The 19,093-nt window shown below is 43.0% G+C and overlaps 1 protein-coding gene across 4 annotated transcripts in view; it reads left to right on the plus strand.

Annotated features, from left to right (window-relative positions):
- The first annotated feature begins 522 nt into the window (after positions 1 to 522).
- STX6 (syntaxin 6) overlaps positions 523 to 19,093 on the plus strand; it is a 45,133-nt gene continuing 26,562 nt past the window's right edge. For 3 of the 4 annotated variants that reach the window (XR_003428509.1, XM_027086143.1, XM_027086140.1), the window contains exons 1-3: positions 10,326 to 11,038; positions 17,423 to 17,592; positions 18,737 to 18,831. Coding sequence is in view for 3 of the 4 variants with exons in the window: in XM_027086143.1 (XP_026941944.1) it covers positions 10,983 to 11,038; positions 17,423 to 17,592; positions 18,737 to 18,831 (321 nt within the window). In the remaining variant the exon portion in view is untranslated. Of the gene's footprint in view, positions 767 to 10,325; positions 11,039 to 17,422; positions 17,593 to 18,736; positions 18,832 to 19,093 lie in introns of those variants that run through there. The other variant, XM_027086142.1, reaches the window with a different exon arrangement.

The raw sequence follows: 19,093 nt of genomic DNA on the forward strand, positions 1-19,093 counted from the left end.
AGAATATTGAGATAATGCACATACAGCCTTCAGCGCATTGCTGGATATGGTAAGACCTTCATAAAGGAGTTGTTCAATATTATCATAGTCAGATAATGTATACGAGCACGCTTTATTGTAAGTCGAGGACGAGATGGATTTCTAAATCAACATGTTATCAAAAATCAAGTATCAAAAGTAGAGGAAAGGTGAAAGGATTGTGCAAAGCAGGTACTACGGCGTATCTAGGAAACCCGACAGCCTTTCCCGCAAGGGAACAAGCAGCTCCTCCCCCTTGAATCCTGAGGGGCGAGGCGAGAGAAGACCCGCCCTCCCCCACCACCCCCAGAGCCCCGTCTCCAGGGTCTTGTGACAAGGTGCCCATGCCCCGCCGACAAGGGGCGGGGCCGGGTCTGGTCACGTGAGCATGGGTGCGGAAGTGGTGCGGCGGACGGCGTTCGTGACTGGCGGAGGCTGAGCAACCCGGGGGCGGAGCCAGGCGGCCGGACGCGCTGGGAGGAGCCGGGGGAGGGGGCGGCCGCGGGGCCGGGCAATAGAGTCAGGGATTCGGTCTGCGGTGCCGACCAAGTGCTGGACCCGCGGCGGGCCAGTGCACCCCGGCCTGCGCGCGCAGAGGCTCCGGGTCCCTCAGGCCGAGGCGCCGGCGGCCGCGCGAGGCGGGTGGGGTGGGCAGCGTTCGCCGGGCGCGCTGTGCGCGGAGCAAGCGTGAGGCGGCCGGGGGCCGGGACGCCATGTCCATGGAGGACCCCTTCTTTGTGGTAAAAGGGTGAGTGTCGCCGAGGGCTCCACTGGAGGAGGAGGTGGCCGTGCTGCCTGCCCGCACCTCCCCGCTCTCCTCGCTGTAGGGGGATGGGAGGCAGGTAGAGTCTGGCGAGGGGACAGTGGGGACGACTTAGCCTTGAGGGCCATGATCAAGCGTCCAGAGACATCCCCTCCCCGTCCTACCTGGACTTTGAAACCCGTGACCCCAATTAAGCCCCTGGGTAGGGGGTCCCCGTTGGCCTGTGCGCTGCCCTACAACTTATTTGGAGGGGTGGAGGGGTTCAGCAGCTCTGCAGGTGGGAAGGGAGACAGGCGTCCCAGACCAAACTACAGCTGTAGTGGAGAACGGGGCCCTGCTTCGAAGGGGGAAAAACAGCATCTGGGCAGGAAAAGGGAAATGGCCCTCCTGAGCTTTGTAGTTGGCGTGCACGGGGGTGAGCTCCCATTGTCCATTGAGTCGGAGCGCTGGCCCGCGGACTGGTGAGACCACAACATACCCAGAGGCGTCTGAGCACGTTTGCAGGCTGGGAGGCGGGGGCGCGAGGCTCCGGAAGACAACTCAATTCAGTGGGGGAGTTTTTACCGAGTAATGGGAGGGGAGGAAAGCAGCCGTTCAAACTCAGTGATGATATTGGAAGGAAAACAAAATGAAATCAGCCAAACCAAACTTTCCTTAGCTTTCTGTTAGCACCGGGATTTTCCCACAGTGCTAAAGGAAATGAGTGGTTTCTTTTTAACTCCCTGATTTCATCCAGGCTATTTGACAGGTTTCCCCCGTTTCTTCTGCCTTTCAGACTAGAACAGCCTTAACTTATTTTTCCCTATGAGCTGTCGTGACTCCATCTTTGATTGCTCAGTCGTTTGGAGATAGAAACTTTATTTGCACCGTTACATAGGCTTTATAGCCATTAAACAAATTCAGGAAAGATCGATTCTGTTGTTGTTATAACTTGTCAGCTTTTTTAAAAAATGTCAAACAAACGTTAAAATTCTGAGAACTGCAAAGTTCCGGAAAGATCAGTGCTGATAACCATATAAGTGTCCCTTTGCTTTAAACTAGTTGCTGCTAGCTTCCTATTTTTGTAGGGATAAAAGCTGACCAGTTGCTTGAGTGTGTGTGTGTGTGTGTGTGTGTGTGTGTGTGTGTGTTTTAAGGGTTCCTCTCAGAAAATTTAAGTGGTACTTTAGGTGAAATACTTTATTATGAATGATACAGTAAGATATATATTTTTTAACATTTCCCTAAAAAGATTTTCCTTCACCTGACTTTAATTTAGATAGGAAAATGCTGAGTTTAGATTATTAGTAATATGTGGCTCTCTATCTGGAAAATGTGTTGCTTATTAGGAGGATTCATTTTTAGGGGTTGTTTTTTTTTGCGGTACGCGGGCCTCTCACTGTTGTGGCCTCTCCCGTTGCGGAGCACAGGCTGCGGACGCGCAGGCCCAGCGGCCATGGCTCACGGGCCCAGCCGCTCCGCGGCATGTGGGATTTTCCCGGACCGGGGCACGAACCCATGTCCCCTGCATCGGCAGGCAGACTCTCAACCACTGCGCCACCAGGGAAGCCCTAGGGGTTGATTTTTAAGTGTGAAAGCTGTGTGTTTTTTCCCTTGAATGAATGTTCTTAATGCTTAGGGTGCAAAGGTTATCTCTGGCAGTGGAGGCCATAGATAATCAGAATTTTTGGTTTGATTTTTAATGGAATTTGTGAAAATGCTAAATTGCTCTGCCATCTTGACTTTTTTTTTCTTGCTAGTATCCAATACAGTTTGCCAAGGCTTGCTCACTGATTAGATATCACTGCTTTATTGGAACATTGGCCTGGAGTGTTGGTTGACTTTTACATGGTTTTAGCTCATGTCGTTAAGATGTCAAAACCTTCTGCTGAGGAAAAGTAAAATTAGCTATACGAGTATCTCCAGATTATGTGACGGAATATATGGGGAGCCATTCATGTAGTTCTGTTTATTAAAAGTTTTGAAGAAACGAAATTGAGCTATCTGTAATGAGGTGGATAGACCTAGAGTCTGTCATACAGAGTGAAGTAAGTCAGAAAGAAAGACAAATACCGTATGCTAACACATATATATGGAATTTAAGGAAAAAAATGTCATGAAGAGCCTAGGGGTAAGATGGGAATAAAGACACAGACCTACTAGAGAATGGACTTGAGGATATGGGGAGCGGGAAGGGTAAGCTGTGACAAAGCGAGAGAGAGAGGCATGGACATATATACACTACGAAACGTAAGGTAGATAGCTAGTGGGAAGCAGCCGCATAGCACAGAGAGATCAGCTCGGTGCTCGCCTAGAGGGGTGGGAGGGAGGGAGACGCAAGAGGGAAGGGATATGGGAACATATGTATATGTATAACTGATTCACTTTGTTATGAAGCAGAAACTAACACACCATTGTAAAGCAATTATGCTCCAATAAAGAAGTAAAAAAAAAGTTTTGAAAGTGCACTGCACAGTGGAAAAATTAAAGATGCCTAAATTGTGGCACTTAGCCTAGGAGCTGATAGTCTAATCTGAGAAACAGCTCACCCCAGAATTAAGTAGAAATGACAGGTGGAAATGATTTAAGTGCCGAAGTGAATCCTACAGATGATTAACTCCCCCAGTAGTTCAGAAAAAGGCATCTCATTAGGAACAGTTACAACTGGAACAGCTTTGGAGGTAGTAGTAGGTCTTGAATTAAGTTTCGAAGGTGGGGAGCATTTAGATAATTCAGGCCTGTGTCTCTTCTGGACTCATCAAGGAGAGTCTCTTATTGGTCTTCCTGCTTCCAGTCTCTTTCCTCTTGCATCTGCCTTGGTTCTGTTGGATGAGTGCTCTCCAGAATGCAGGGTGAGCCACACATTCCATTTTACATTTCCTAGTAGACACAGTAAAAAGTAAAAAACAGGTGAAGTTAATTTTAATGTCATCGTTAACCTAGTATAGTGAAAATATTTCAAAGTGTGATTAATCTAAAGATTATTAAATAAGATTTTACCCTTTTTGTACTGTCTTCAAAATCTGGTGTGTATTTTTCACTTACAGCACATCTCAATTTGGATGCTAAATTTTCATCAGGAACACTTTTTTTTTTTTTTTTTTTTTTGGCGGTACACGGGCTTCTCACTGTTGTGGCCTCTCCCGTTGTGGAGCACAGGCTCCGGACGCGCAGGCTCAGCGGCCATGGCTCACGGGCCCAGCTGCTCCGCGGCATGTGGGATCTTCCCGGACTGGGGCACGAACCCGTGTCCCCTGCATCGGCAGGCGGACTCTCAACCACTGCGCCACCAGCGAAGCCCCATCAGGAACACTTGATCTGTATTTAGAGTTCATTAAACTTACAGTTGAAAAAGTATTCAATAGATTCACATACCCAAATTGTTCCAAATATACTTCAAAAATTTTCGGTAACTGAATTGCGTATCAGTTTTTAAATTTAAATTAATTAAAATTTAGTTCCACAGTCACACTAGCACGGTTCAGTAGTCACATGTGGCATCCATATTGGGCAGCACAGGTGTAGCTTTTCTAGAACCCAAGCAGGAGTTCCCTACTTAACATCACTGAGTGGCTGCCTGTTGCCTACAGAATAAAATCTCAGCACTTCCTGACCTCCTTGACATAGTCTTCCTCTACCCTCCGCTCACTCTGCCTGCCCTTAGCACAGAGCTCCGGCTTCACCAGACTCAGTACAGTGACGGTGGCCGCAGGACTGGATGCTCTTACTCTACATGCATCCACTCTGCCTGATGCACCCACTTAGCTTTCAGGACTCAGTGTCAGCATCTCCACTGCCTCCAGGAAGTGCTTCCTGTGGCACCTGTAACACATTATTGCACCTCTTCCTCTGGCTGTCTTTCATTACTTGATTGTGAGCTCTGAAGGTTGGAGAACTGTTTGTTTTTCCTGTATTTCCAGCCCAGCACCTTGAATATATAGCATAAATGTTGAATAAATTCTCTTTGGTGGTTGTGGTTAAGGAGTGGTGGTTCGTGGGTGGGAACCCTACCAGCAACGGCGGGCATTGTGTGTTTAGAAATCATCAAGGAGAGCATCCCAGGTGCAGTAGGAAGTTTATTTGGAAAAGTAATAATAATAATAGCTAACATTTAAAGGATGCAACTCCTATGTCAGGCGTCACGTGCTAAGTAAGCACTTTATAAGAATTTTCACTTTATAAGAACAGTTTTGTGGTGTGGGTATTAGCCCCATTTTACACATGAGGAGCTGAGGGAGCACAGAGGGGTTGAATTACTTCCCCAGGCTCACCCAGCTAATAGGTAATGGACCCAGGATTCAAAATTCAGCTGCCTAGTTCTACTCACACTGTTAACACTTCTACAGGTACATCCACAGGTACAGGTAGAATAGGGTCAAGAAGAGTCTCTAAGAGGCCATTGGAGATTTTTAAAGCAGGGAAATGACATGAAATTAGGGTTTCGGGAATATTGATTTGGTAATAGTGTTGGATGCATCAGTGTGTAGAAAGATTAAAAAGGAGACCAGGGCTTCCCTGGTGGTGCAGTGGTTAAGAATCCGCCTTCCAATGTAGGGGACACAGGTTCGAGCCCTGGTCCGGGGAGATCCCACGTGCCTCGGAGCAGCTAAGCCCGTGCGCCACAACTGCTGAGGCTGCGTTCTGGAGCGTGCGAGCCACAACTACTGAAGCCCGTGGGCTTAGAGCCTGGGCTCCGCAGCAAGAGAAGCCACTGCAATGAGAAGCCCACGCACTGCAATGAAGACCCAACGCGGCCAAAAATAAATAAATAAAAATTAAAAAGGAGACCAGTTCGAAAGCTGTTTTAATTTAAATATGCAGTGATTAGTGCCTGAGTGTTTGAAGCTCGTCTTGTGAGGTTTTGACACTCTCGATGTTTTCTTGTTCAGAGCAGAATCCCAGAACACGGGAGAAAACTACCACAGTTGGGCAGATGTGGCCCTACCTGGCACAGACATTCACAGTGGTATTTTCACTACCAGAACCCCTAGCTCTACTGAATCAACTCAGGCCTGCCCCTAAGTTGTAGTTTGTCTAGTTGACCCTCTCCTGTGTGTTCTCACTGGGTGAGCTTGATTATTCCCATTGTGTCAGGTGGTCCCTGTTTATCTGTGCATGTCCTGCACCCCCGTCACTCTGACCCAACTCTCTCCTGTGTGTTTTTCTGTGTTTTCTACTAATTGTTTGACCTCCCCCATGCTATGGGGTGGATATCTTCCCCTTTTTTTCTTTTCCTTCACCCTCCTTAAAAATGCCTGCCTCTTCTTAGCCCTCTTTACTCCTGTCTCCTCACAGCCCTTCGGTCGCATGTCCACTTGGTCACCGGGGCCCATCAGTGCATCCCCTGGATCTCTCTGGAATCCTCTCTTCCTCTCTGGTTTTGGTTCCTCCACCCTAGTTCATGTCCTTGTTCTCTCGCACCTGAACTCTTCTAAGCAGCTTCTTCACCAAGCTTCATTTGCACTGCTGCCAGACGTGACCTCGGAGACACGTTCAGGTCACAGCTCTATTCGGAATCCTTCCTTCTGAAATACTTACTGAGTGTCTGTTTTCTGTGTGCCAGGGGCTGAGGGGACAGCAATGAACAAATGACATCCCTGTCCTTACGAAGCTTATATTCTAGAGACAGACAGTAAACAAATGAACGAATATATGGTATGTCAGGTGGTGATAACTTCTGTAAGAAGAACAAAGCTGGGCGTAAAGGGAAAGGAAATGCATGTTCTGGGTGTAATTTTTCTTTTTATTTGACTTCCGGAGGCAGTGAGGTTTGGTGAAAGAACTGAGCTTTGTTAATCAAGCTGACCCAAGGTTGGGATCTCACTTCTGTCAATTACTTGGTGTAAGTTGTGGCACATTAGTTATCCTCTCTGAACCTGTTTCTTTATGTACAAAATTGGCTTAACAATGCCTGCTTTATCGGTTATGAGGATTAAATGAGTTAATGCATGTAAGTTGCCTCAGCACAGTTTGGAGTATGTATCAAGTGCTCAGTAAACATTCTCTTTTAACTGTCTATATATGTCTCCATCCAAACAGGCTGCCCTTTCTGAGAGGAAAGACCATGTCTTACTGGTTTTTTTTTTTTGGAGTAACATTTAAAGTGATATATGCTCATTTTAGAAAACTTAGGAAGTAAAAATATAAAAAAGGATTAAAAATTCATTGAAATACCACCATCCAGAAATAGTTACAATTTTGGTGTTTTTTTAATCTGTTTCTATTAACAGTTTTATGTAATACTATCCATCAGTTTTTGATCTCTTTTTTTTTTTGATATAAATATATCAGTCACTGTCCTGAGAACATGACAGAGATTGTCTTTTTAATCCTTATGAAGTAGGTACTAGTATTATTATCATCTTACAAATGGAGAAAATGAAACTTAGAGAGTAAAAAAAAAACAAACTTACAATTCATAAGCCTGTAATTGGAAAGGCCAGGATTTATATAAATGGGTATTATTGTTGTTATTAATCATTAAGAAATTGTGATCATACTGTCTCAAATCTTTTCATCTGTATTTTTTTATATCCTTAAAATGCTTTTGGTGGGGAGGCTTTTTAATCACTGTATTGTATTTTGTTATATAAATGTGATATAACTTATCACCCAGGACAAGGTTTATGATGTACCTAAATTTTTCACTGTTACAGTTAATATAGTGGCAAGCCTGCTTGTCACAGGTCTTCATTGCTGCTCCTGATTATTTCCATAGCCTGTAGTCCTGTAGCAGGTTTGCTAATTTAGAGGGGGTGCACATTTTCAGAGCTTCTGATGCATGTTGCCAAATTGCCCTCTAGGATACACCCCTAACTCCACTCGACTCACTACCCCAACCCCCAAAAGTTTGATGGGCCCATTTCCCTTGACCCCTTGCCTGTACTGAGTCTCCTTTTAAGAAATCTTAATTAATTTGCTAGGTGAAACATACCATATTTGAATCATGTTGTTTTCATCATTATGTTCAGTAGGTGTTACATAGTATTTGTTTGATGAGTGAGCCCATATTGAGTTTTGGGTTCTGTAGTTTTTTTCCCTCTCTTGTTTGCAATTTCTAATCAGAATAAGCCACTAAGAAATTGAGTGGTGGAATATGAGAGTACTTTGGTACCAAGTGAGCCTCTCCTATAGGTAAAAGGCATGAATGTTGTGGTTCTTTAATATTTTGCTGATTTGGAGGCGTTGTGTGCCCGAACAAGGACAGTTTTATTTCCAGATTCTTAGCTGTGGATCTGTGTTGAAATAAAGGCGTAAGTAAGCAGATGAGCAAGATAGTGTATGTTACATTGTATTATTCTCTAACCATCTCTGGTCTGTGTGTACAGCCTTTTAAACACTAGATTATGAGCTCCTTGAAGGCAAGCATTGTGCATTTTAGTCACACTGTTGAAAAAACTGTTTATTGGTATAGTCACTATGAAAAAATTATCCTTATTTAGCGAGTAATTTTATCCAGTAAAATTGAATGTAAGTCAGGTCTCATTTTCTACTTTTTAAAAATCAACCAGATGTTTCTTTCTTTTTTTTTTTTTTTGGCTGTGCTGTGTGGCTCATGGGATCTTAGTTCCCTGACCAGGAATCGAACCCGGGTCCTCAGCAGAGCGTGGAGTCCTGACCACTGTACCATCAGGGAATTCCCCAATCAGATGTTTCACTGTAAAAACCACTTTGCAGATATTTGTTATATTAAATTAGGCATTTATTGAATGCCTAATAACTCTATTTGGCTCCTGAAATTATAGTCTGGTTTGGAGAACACTGTGCAGATATGTGAAACAGTGTAGGTGAAAGACAATATGCTTTGCGTGTAAGAGTTTGGAATAGAGCTGAGATACTGTGGAGACTGAAAAAACTTGGAAAGACCCCCAGGGGGAATGTTGGTCAGTGACACTTTAGTGAAGCAAGTAGGGCCTCAATCTGGGCCTTGAAGGAAATATCTGCTTTTCATTTGCAGAGGTGTAAGGACTCTTCCAGCTGGGGAAGCAGTGAGTGAAAGTAGAGCCAGGAATGAGGAAAGGGAGGATGAGAAGAAGACCTGCCAAGTGAAACAGATTTTGTTTCAGTGAGAAATCAGGTTGGAGATTAAAATCGGCCAGTTTTGGGGTGGAGGAGGCGTGGAATACCCAGCTGAGAAGTTTAAAGTTAATGTTTCCTATCGTAAATTCTTAATCAGGAGGTGGTTTTAACTAGCAGTTACTATGCACTTGCCTATGGTCAAACAACTTCTGAGGGCTCAAACCCAGGTCTTCTGATTCCACAAAGAAAATAGATTTGTCTGGAGCCTTTGCAGAGATGGGATTGAATAGGTACCGGAAGACCCCTCATGCTCTGGGTCAGCAGAACTAGAGGCCAGAAGACAAGAATTCTGAGCCCCCGTTCTCTTATTTGTTTAATGAGTGCAGACTAGTTATCATGAAAGTTCCTTCTAGATCTAAAATCCAGTGATGCAACTTAAGTAGAGGTTGTGCAAGGTGAGAAGTAAGAGGAAGAGTCAAAGATGATGCTTGTCTAGACAAGTATCAAATCTTGGAAAATAGTGTCCCTGTTGACTAAAATGAGGAAGTTAGAGAAGGAAGCTTTTTTTTTTCTGTTTCATTTTGTTGTATGAATATTTACTGTTTTGTAGGGAGGCTACGATTGCTTTGGTTTTAGGCAAATGGAATGATCCTGTAGGCAGCTAAAAATTTAGGAATTAGTCCTGGGTGAGAGGTTAGGGTTGGAAATGCAGTGGGGAGTCCTCAGCTTCAAGGAATCTTTTGAACCTGCTAGTATTGGTGAGCACCTAGAAGCTATAAAAATAGTGCTGAGAAATACTGGGACCAAGTGGAGGAAGAGGAAAGAGAAAATTAGTAGAAGCTAGAAGAGCACAATGTCACAAAAACAAGGAAGTGAGAGTTTCAAGAAAATAGGCTGTGGTGTCAAGTACACTGGAAATGAGGACGAGTTCAAGTCACCCATGACTTTGACCTGCAGTGTCATTGGTGGCAGTAGTGGTATCCCAGAGGCTTTGTGAAAGCAGCAGCAAGTTGAAGTCAAAATTGTATATAACTATAGGAAACTAAGTGAAGACTTTTTTTTCCCTCCAGGAGAATTATTGCGAAAGATATTATCACAGTGAAGTTGAATTTGGAAATGGCAGTAAGGTCAAGTGCAGGGTATGTGTGTTTTTCCCCTTAAATACAAACGATGTGAGTGTGGAAGTCAAGCAGTAAAAAGAGCTTCTCACCTAGCCCAAGGGGTTGGTGGTAGAACAGGTTGGTGGGATATGGGGTAGAAGGGTGATAGGGTTGCAGAGGTTTGCCCAGCCTAGGTTTTTCAGGTTTCATTAGTAGAGTGGAAACCATCTGCCTTCACTAGCCTCTCAGGGTGTTGATGAAACAGGGACCCCACTGTAAAGAGACATGCAGGATGGGTGCTGCCCCAGGTATAGGTGTTGTGGCTTATTGTGTTTTTCCAAAGGTGGCCGCCCCAATATATATCCTGTCCTATTTGCTTTTCTTAACTTGTGAAGCTGGCATTCTTCTATCAAGCTGGGGTCCTCATTCCTTTTCTTTGAACCCAGGCAGACCTTTGTAACTGCCTCGACTGACAGAATGAGGCAGAAATGACACTGCTTGACTCCTGAAGCTTTCGTCACAAAAGACAACCAACCAATTCAGCTTTCACCTGCATCTTTCTGACTTGGGACATAAGTCCAGCTCTACTGAAGCCACTCTGCTGGAGCACGCACGTGGAGAGACAACGCAGACACAGAGATACTACCGAGGAGCACCTGCTTCTGCGGCCCCAGCCTGGCAGTCTTTCAGCTGAGGCCCCAGACATTGTGGAGCGGAGACAAGCCGTCTCTTCTGCGTTCGGCATGAATTCCTGACCCACAGACTCCCCATAAGAAATGGTCGTTTGATGCCATTAAGTTTTGGGGTAACTGTTATACAACCACAGTAACTGGAACGGATGCCAGTTCAGAGCCTATTAGCATGGTTAGAGAAGAAAGGAGAAATCAAAAGGCTGATGGAGGCTGCAGCTATGGTTATCCTGCAATTCGTTGGCCCAATTGAATGACAGATTCCAGGAAACAAAAGCTCCCTAATGGCTAAAATACTTCTTCCTCCCATCTTACCAACAAATTTAGTGAGATCCAGATAAGAAATTATTTTATGGACACCTGGATGTATTGCCTGAAGCCCTAAGGGTTGGTTGGGATGGTGAGCCTTTTACCATGGTGGAACAGACTGGAATGTTATATGGCAGGGGCTCAACTAGCAGTGACCAGGGGTTAGTGCTGGGCTGGCTTCAAAAACAAACTGGGGGGGCTTCCCTGGTGCAGTGGTTGAGAGTCCGCCTGCCGATGCAGGGGACACGGGTTCATGCCCCGGTCTGGGAGGATCCCACATGCCGCGGAGCGGCTGGGCCCGTGAGTCATGGCCGCTGAGCCTGCGCGTCCGGAGCCTGTGCTCCGCAACGGGAGAGGCCACAACAGTGAGAGGCCCGCGTACTGCAAAAAAAAAAACAAACAAACTGGGGGACTTCTGTGGTGGTCCAGTGGTTAAGATTTCGTGCTTCCAATGCAGGGGATGCGGGTTCGATTCCTGGTCGGGGAACTAAGATCTCACATGCCACATGGCGTGGCAAAAAACAAAACTGGATTGGTTAGTCCTGCCAGTGTCAACTCTTTATTTATAAGGAATGGAAGAATCTGGTTTTGAAAGCTTAGATGAAAGCTTTATTTTTGCCTGAAAGATACATTCTTCAAAGATGTGGACTGTGTTTTCATTTTTGACAGTTGCTTACTGGGAAAGAAGCTCTGTGTTACAGGTGGTCCCATGGGCACTGGCATGGCTTGCAGTGAAGGACCTTCATTCTGGTGGTCATAAGGAGTTCATATCCATGAGGATATGATGGGTCCCATCATTTTGATGGGCCGTTTGGTGGACAGCAAGGGAAAGAGGCTCATCTGTAGTATTTCCAATGCTGTGACTCTTGTTACTCATGAAACGTGTAAGACAAAACTGACTTTGGAAGCATCTGCAACAGATATAGGAGCAGAACATCTGCTTGACTGTTGTAGGAGATAGCCATCTCTCTCCTTCAGTGGACTGAAAGATTTCTCTGGGTCAGGAGCTAAACCTGTAATTCCTAGGAAAGCAATTAGCAAGTTTTTGGTGAAATGGTGTCAGACATGATACCCAAAGCTGTCTGTGAGCAGATTATTATTTACCAAGAAGATTGCTAAACTGAAGAGCTCCAAAAATTCAAGGTATACATGATCCCTCATAGAAAGTTGTGAGTGTCAGACTTTAATCATTCCCATTACGCACTTGGAAGAAAAACCTGGAAAGAGCTGCACCTAACTCTACAGGAAATAGGCAATATCTTGTGATTTTGACCTTTCTGGAGAGCACAGATGAAAGTGGATCACTGTTGACTAAGGAGTCGGCGGCTGCAGCTCTGCCCACAGCGTGCAGCGTGCTCACGTGGGCTCACTGTGTGGTGAGCACTAACTGTGGAGTAGATGATGCTGGGCCTGCCTGTGTGGGAAGTGCTTAACTAGCCAATTCATGCAGAAACAACTCCCTTACCTTTCCAGGGAAAGTAGGTGAAGAAAATTCCACCAGCTCTTCTCTGTTGAAACCCTCACAAATATCAAACAGCTGTCGTGGTTATATACTCCTCTGTCCTATTCATCTGTTTCCTTGGAATGACAGGTGATTCTAAATATTTAGTCCCAGATATTTACAAATAGTTCTGAATTGAGCAGGTTATCTCACTAGGTAGGGTCTTGTACATTATTACATTGTGTCTTGTATTTCTTGAAACTATTCAGAAATTCTAAGTTCTTTGGTATATTCTGGTTACCATTAATATTTGGCTTAAAAATGGGTTTTGTCTGTGACACACGTTTTCTCTTCATTCATGCCTTCTTTTTCAGGGTAATGCTATGCTGAGTTGATATTGGAAGAAGAAAAATTGGGAGATGTTTTAAACTTTGAGGGACCCCGTTAGTTGCTTTTAAGATAGATTCCTTGACACACTGCGTGTTCTGGCTTTTCAAGATCTGAACCATTCCTGACAGTTCCCACCTTTGTGATCCCTTAAAACGTGTCTTAGAAATGTAAACTAAGACTACTTTGATTTTCTCATGTCTGTGCTATTACATGAAAACTAAAAATGAAACCTCTTTTAAAAATAAGAGATTGAGAGTGGAATAAGCCAGGTCACTGGCCAGGCCTGTTGGGTTTTGAATGTCGTCCTGGGAATGCTTTGCAGCATTTTTCTAATTCCTGCCATTTCTTTCATTTCTTCTTTAGGACATGCACAAGTTCTTGCATGCTTAAGGACTCCTTGATTTCACTCTGTGCTGCAAGAATTGAGTCTACCCACCTGCCCCTCCTCCCCCTCAAGTCTGAAAGTGTGGCCCTTGGATCCCAAGGGGGTCTCAATATCCTTTCATAGAAGAGCCCCTCAGCTTAAACTGCTTTTCATGATACTACTCAGATGTTATTTGCTTTTTTTCATCATGTTGACAATAACACTGATGGTGCAAACTGCTGGTGCCTTAGCCTAAATCAGGGCAGTGGCACCAAACTGTACTAGTAGCCATTGTATTCCTCCCTCACAGAGGAAAAGAAAAATGAGAATCATATTCCTTCAAGAATGTTCTTCATGAAACAGTTAAAAAAAAAAAAATTTACCAAATCTTGAGTCCCAAGAACACCTTTCCTCATTTTTTAAAAAGTTATAATTTACCTACAGTAAAATTGACCCTTTTTAGTGTATACTTCTGTGAAATTTGACAAATGTGTATGGTCAGTAGCGACCACCTCCACAAATAAATTTCAGGACAGATCCATCACCCCTAAAAGTTTCTGTGTCCCCCTTCCCCCATGCCCAGCATCTGGCAACTACTGATCTATTTTCTGTCCCTATAGTTCTGCCTTCTCCAGAATGTTACAGAAATGAAATCATACATTGTGTGGCCTTCTAACTTCTCACATTTTGCATAATGCATTTGAGATTTGTCCATATTGTTGCGTGTATTTGTGGTTTGTTTCTTTTTATTGCTGAGTAGTATTCCATTGTTCAGATATACCACAGTTTTCCATTCCTTAGTTGAAGGACATTCGGGTTGTTTTCAATTTTTGGCTGTTACGACTAAAGCTACTATAAGAATTTGCAGGTTGTTGTATGAACCTGTGTGTTTTTGTATCACCTTGAAGTGGGGTTGTTGGGTCATAATGGTAAGTGTATGTTTTGTATGTTTTTTTTGTTTTTGTTTTCTATAAATTTATTTTATTTTTGGCTGCGTTGGGTCTTCGTTGCTACGTGCGGGCCTTCTCCAGTAGCTGCAAGCAGGGGCTACTCTTTGTTGCTGTGTGTGGGCTTCTTATCGCGGTGGCTTCTCTTGCTGCGGAGCACGGGCTCTAGGTGCGCGGGCTTCAGTAGTTGTGGCTCATGGGCTCTAGAGCGCAGGCTCAGTAGTTGTGGCACACGGGCTTAGTTGCTTCACGGCACGTGGGATCTTCCCGGACCAGGGCTTGAACCTGTGTGCCCTGCACTGGCAGGAGGATTCTTAACCACTGCGCCACCAGGGAAGCCCCTGTATGTTTAATTTTAAGAAACAGCCACACTGTTTTCCAAAGTAGCAGTACAGTTTTGCATTTCCACCAGTAATGAATGAGAGTTCCAGTTACTCCACCACCTGGTCAGCACTTGGCATTGTCAATCGGTTGGTTAGTTGTGTGAAGCCATTCTAAGTTTGTAGTGGTATCTCATTGTGGATTTAGTTTGCATTTTTCTGATGACTAATGATATTAGGCATCTTTTCATGTGCTAGTTGTCATTTGTATGTTGTCTCTAGTGAAGTGACTGTTCAGATCTTTTGTCCATTTTTAAATTGAGTTTTCTTAAGTTTTGAGAGTTTTTTTAAAAAAAATATATTGTAGATACAAGTCATTAATCAGACATGTAATGCACAAATGTTTTCTCCCAGCCTTAGTACACATTTTAATACTCTGTGGGACGAAATGAGAGAGTGCATGAAACACTTTGGCTGTATTGTGAGCTAAGATGGTGACTCCAGGGAAAGCACTTCTGTGATCCAGCTGTGAGCTGAAATAGCTCGTTTTCTCCTCCATAGAATCTTATTTTTTCTTAAAAGAATGACTCGCAAACTGGTTATTGAGATTTGCATATGTTCACAAATCTCAAAATGATCTTGAGATTTTCTCAAAAATGAATGAGGTGAACCTGTCACTTCTCAGAAAACAACTGACAGTATTTTTGTGGATGATGAAATTAGAGCCTTTTTTAAAAAAACAGAATTTTGGAAAGCTCGTATCAACTGCTATCATCTTACAGATTCCCAGTAGTTAAGTTTTTCTGATGGAATTGGTGGTGATATTATTATATGATTTTGGATATTGTATAATGAAATGAGTCAGCATTTGGAAGATCTTTGATGCTCAGTAAACTAATACTTTACAAATGACCAGTACGTGATGCTGTAAAATCATATGTGGGTAGAACATCCCTTCACAATACAAGATGGAGCAGTGGGTTGTAATGTATGAGAATATACAGCGTCTTTGGTACAGTTTCAGCTTCCACGTTGCAGCTAACCTTTAAGAAACTGCCACTTGTTGAGTTTTTGTATTGTGTCAAGAAAGAATATCCACAATTATCTGAAAAGACTGTTAAAATACTCCTCCCTTTTCCAACTACCTATCTGTATGAGGCTGGATTTCCATCATATACTTCAACCAAAACGTGTGTCAACAGACTGAATGTAGAAGCAGATGTGAGAATCCACCTGTCTACTGTTAAACCAGATATTAAAGAGATTTGCAAAAATGTGAATCAGTGCCACTCTTCTTACTAAATATTGTTGTTTTAGAAATTTTTGGCGAAAACATTAACATATCATAATTTCATCATTATGTTTAATTGGTAAATATTTTTAAATATCTGTTTGAATTTCTAATACAGTGAGTGGCAATAGATAGAGTCCACATTAATCTGAGTTCTTTGGAGTCTTCAGTAATTTTGAAAAGCGCAAAAGAGTCCTGAGACCAAAAAAGTTTATGGATCACTGCTTAAGAGTTTAATTCCGGCATCCTAGTTGTCTACTGGTGTGGAGAACGTGGTATACCCTAGCCTGAGGCTTCTAGTTCTCGAAAAGGAATTCAGATTTCCTTTACAGAACTGATAATTTTCATATTCTTTAGAATGAGATATCATTTTAGATACCTTTTTAACTCTGTCTTCTGTTGTCATAGAGGACATTCAACACTTACAAATAAACCAAGTACTTCATATTATGGCAAAATGTATACCTCTTTCTTTACCAAATCAGCCAGAAACCTCAGTATAGAGTAAAAATAGCAGATTGACATCTCACTTACTTAGTCCTTCTTCTTTTTGTCTCAATAGAGTTTCTCTTTGGCGCTAAAAGCATAAGACTGATGTGAGAGGAAAAATGAGGGGACTTGCCTAACCCGTGAACTGGTTATGAACATAACCTTGGTAGATTCATTGTTGGCTGCGTAGCTCAGTGATTTATTCAGCTAGTCCCAATGGCTGTATTCTCTATTTAACATTCAGCTTTTTAGCTCTCATCAGTATTCACAGTTCAAGATTTTGTAAGTCACCTTTCTTCATGTTGTTAGTGCTGTCTCCTCTGGTACTTGAAATGTCAGAGGGAATAGGATGCGTGCAATTTCTGTTTTAAAGCAATAGGTAACGAACACACTGATTGAACACCCAGAAGAACTGGTTAAGAAATCATAGAAGGATCAAAACAGATCTCTTAGTTTAGGAGCATGAAGGTTATAATCTTTGTACACAAGAGACCATGATTATAAAATGAGTCCTTTATGGCTTTTATATGTGGTAGTGTTAGATTATAATATTTAAATGGTGGATACTGGCCCAATGGCAGGGGCAGGCGAGGAGTTTTTAAGACCTTGTGACTGTATCTAATCTAAAAGCAAAATAGGCCGTCGCTCTTAATGGCCTAGTCTCACTCCCTAAACATGAAGCACACGAATCTGCTGTACAGAGTTGCTTAATCCAGGAAAGTAGATAAATTTAAAGCTAATAATGTTTAGGAATCTTCTAATGAGATGTTGGATTTTAAAATGTCTCAGATTAAAATAGTTGCCTTCTAAAAGACTAGCTGTGTAAGAGTAACCTTTCCTTCTATCCTTTTTTACCCCTCTTCCACACGAACCTCCCCAGGAAAAGGAAAGTTGTTTTAGAACCTTTTCTTCTGAATATAAATTACTTCACTCCAACTGGCAACATGTGTGAATGTTAACGGCCCTTTAGTTAATTTATATTATAGCTTCTTAGACTACTTTTAAGGACAGTCCGTTAGAAAAATTAAATTTTGTCCTTCACAAACAGACTTGGTAATTATAGCTGCTTAAGTAGAGGCTGTTTTATTTTGAAATGAGCTGAGAATATAATACTCAGCCTATTATTTTAAAGTTTTGAACTTTGATATTTGTCCATGAAGAGCCTTCTGTAACGACTTAAAAACACTTTGGGGAATGGTGGTTGCTGAGGATGGTGTCTGATCGTAAAGGTTCACCTAAGTCTTATAAGTTGCTCATGGAACATGCTGTCTCATATCTCTCCTTTCCCTTCACCTGAATACAGAGAGGTACAGAAAGCAGTCAACACTGCACAGGGATTGTTTCAGAGATGGACAGAGCTCCTCCAGGACCCATCCACAGCCACGAGGGAAGAAATCGACTGGACCACCAACGAGCTGAGAAACAACCTCCGGAGCATAGAATGGGATCTAGAGGACCTTGACGAAACCATCAATATCCTTTTCTGCAGTGTCTGTGCCACATGAGGCAAGCAGACAGATGGACAAGTTTCATCTAGATGTCTCAAGTACATAGATTAGATATTGCCTTTTATCGTTGATTGATGTTGCCCTTATTCGTACCATGACGCACTTAAAATCGTTGACCAGTAATCTAAGGTAGAGTAGTCAAATCCTGCAACGTGAAGGTGGCATAGTGCAGTGATTTTGAGCTTGGACCCTGGAGTCAGACTGGATGTGGAGTCCATAATTTCTATTAATCACAATGACCCCGGGGCACCTTTTAAATTATTAAAAGACAAATGTGTTCTCTAAAACTAGTGGAAGAAAATATGTGAGGGAGTGGGATCAAAAGCACAGTTACAGGGAGATATGTCTTCCCTCGAGGTAGGAGGGATGAGAAAAAGATTGGGGGAGATAGAGAAATTGTGAGATAAGAGGACAAAAGTTTTAATAGATATTCGTCATTCAGCAATAGTTATTGAGTGTGCTATGTGCTGGACATTTTGTTAGTTACTGAGATTGGATTGATAAGCAAAACTATACCAGCCCTTGTAGAATTTACCGTGGGAGTATAGAGGGACTTGGGGGCGGGAGAAACAGACATTAGTCAAATATTGACACAAGTGTATACTTGCAGATGATAAGAGATAAGTACAGAGAGCCATGTGAGTGACACGGGGCAGCAGAACCAAGCTGGGGGTGAGGAGAGCAGGAAAGCTTCACAAAAGAAGCCTTGATCTCTAGGTTAAGAAGCAGAGTTAGCTTCTTGACAGAAGTGGAATGAGTTGGAATGGCAAATGAAAACACCTTGCTGTTTCCCAGGACAAAAGCTGTCCTGGGAAAGGTGATCTGGAGTCAAAAAACGTGCTGGCAGGCATCTGGAAGAGCCCAGCTCAGCTGTGGTCAGACACCCATGGGTTTGCAGTGAACCCAGGCAGGTCATCTCTGCCTCAGGGCACAAGGATCCTCATCTGGCTGTGGGCAGAGAAAGTTTGAGAATGATTAGTGCCAAGTTGACTATGTGTTCAGAAACGCTGGGCCAGATTTTATTGCTGTGAGAGATTCTGTGGTTTCACATGATGTTGGTTGTTAGGTTTTCGATGATGAAATTGCTTTACCTTGACTTTTTGACCCACGCATAGTCGAAGCAAATCCTAGGAAATTCAACCTCGATGCAACCGAATTGAGTATAAGAAAAGCTTTCATCACAAGTACTCGGCAAGTCGTCAGGGTAAGGGATGTGATCTTACTGTGTAATTTGTGCAAGAAATAGCCAGACTTCTCTGAACTCTTCCCTTTAATTTAAACTAATAGGTCAACTCTGAAACTCCTTTTTAATATGAATTAAATGCCAGTTTTCTACATATTTCTCTGATTGAAAAGAAATCTGTTTTTAGTATCGGTCAGCCTTTTTTCTCAGAGCAAAAATGAGAGAGTAGGCTGCTGGCTTTGGGAAGGTTACTGTAATCTTCCTGTCCATACCTCTCATTCCT

This window comes from Aethalodelphis obliquidens, unplaced genomic scaffold (assembly GCF_003676395.1).
Source record: "Aethalodelphis obliquidens isolate GAN/ISIS:26980383/991018 unplaced genomic scaffold, ASM367639v1 scaffold55, whole genome shotgun sequence".
Taxonomy (NCBI): domain Eukaryota; kingdom Metazoa; phylum Chordata; class Mammalia; order Artiodactyla; family Delphinidae; genus Aethalodelphis; species Aethalodelphis obliquidens.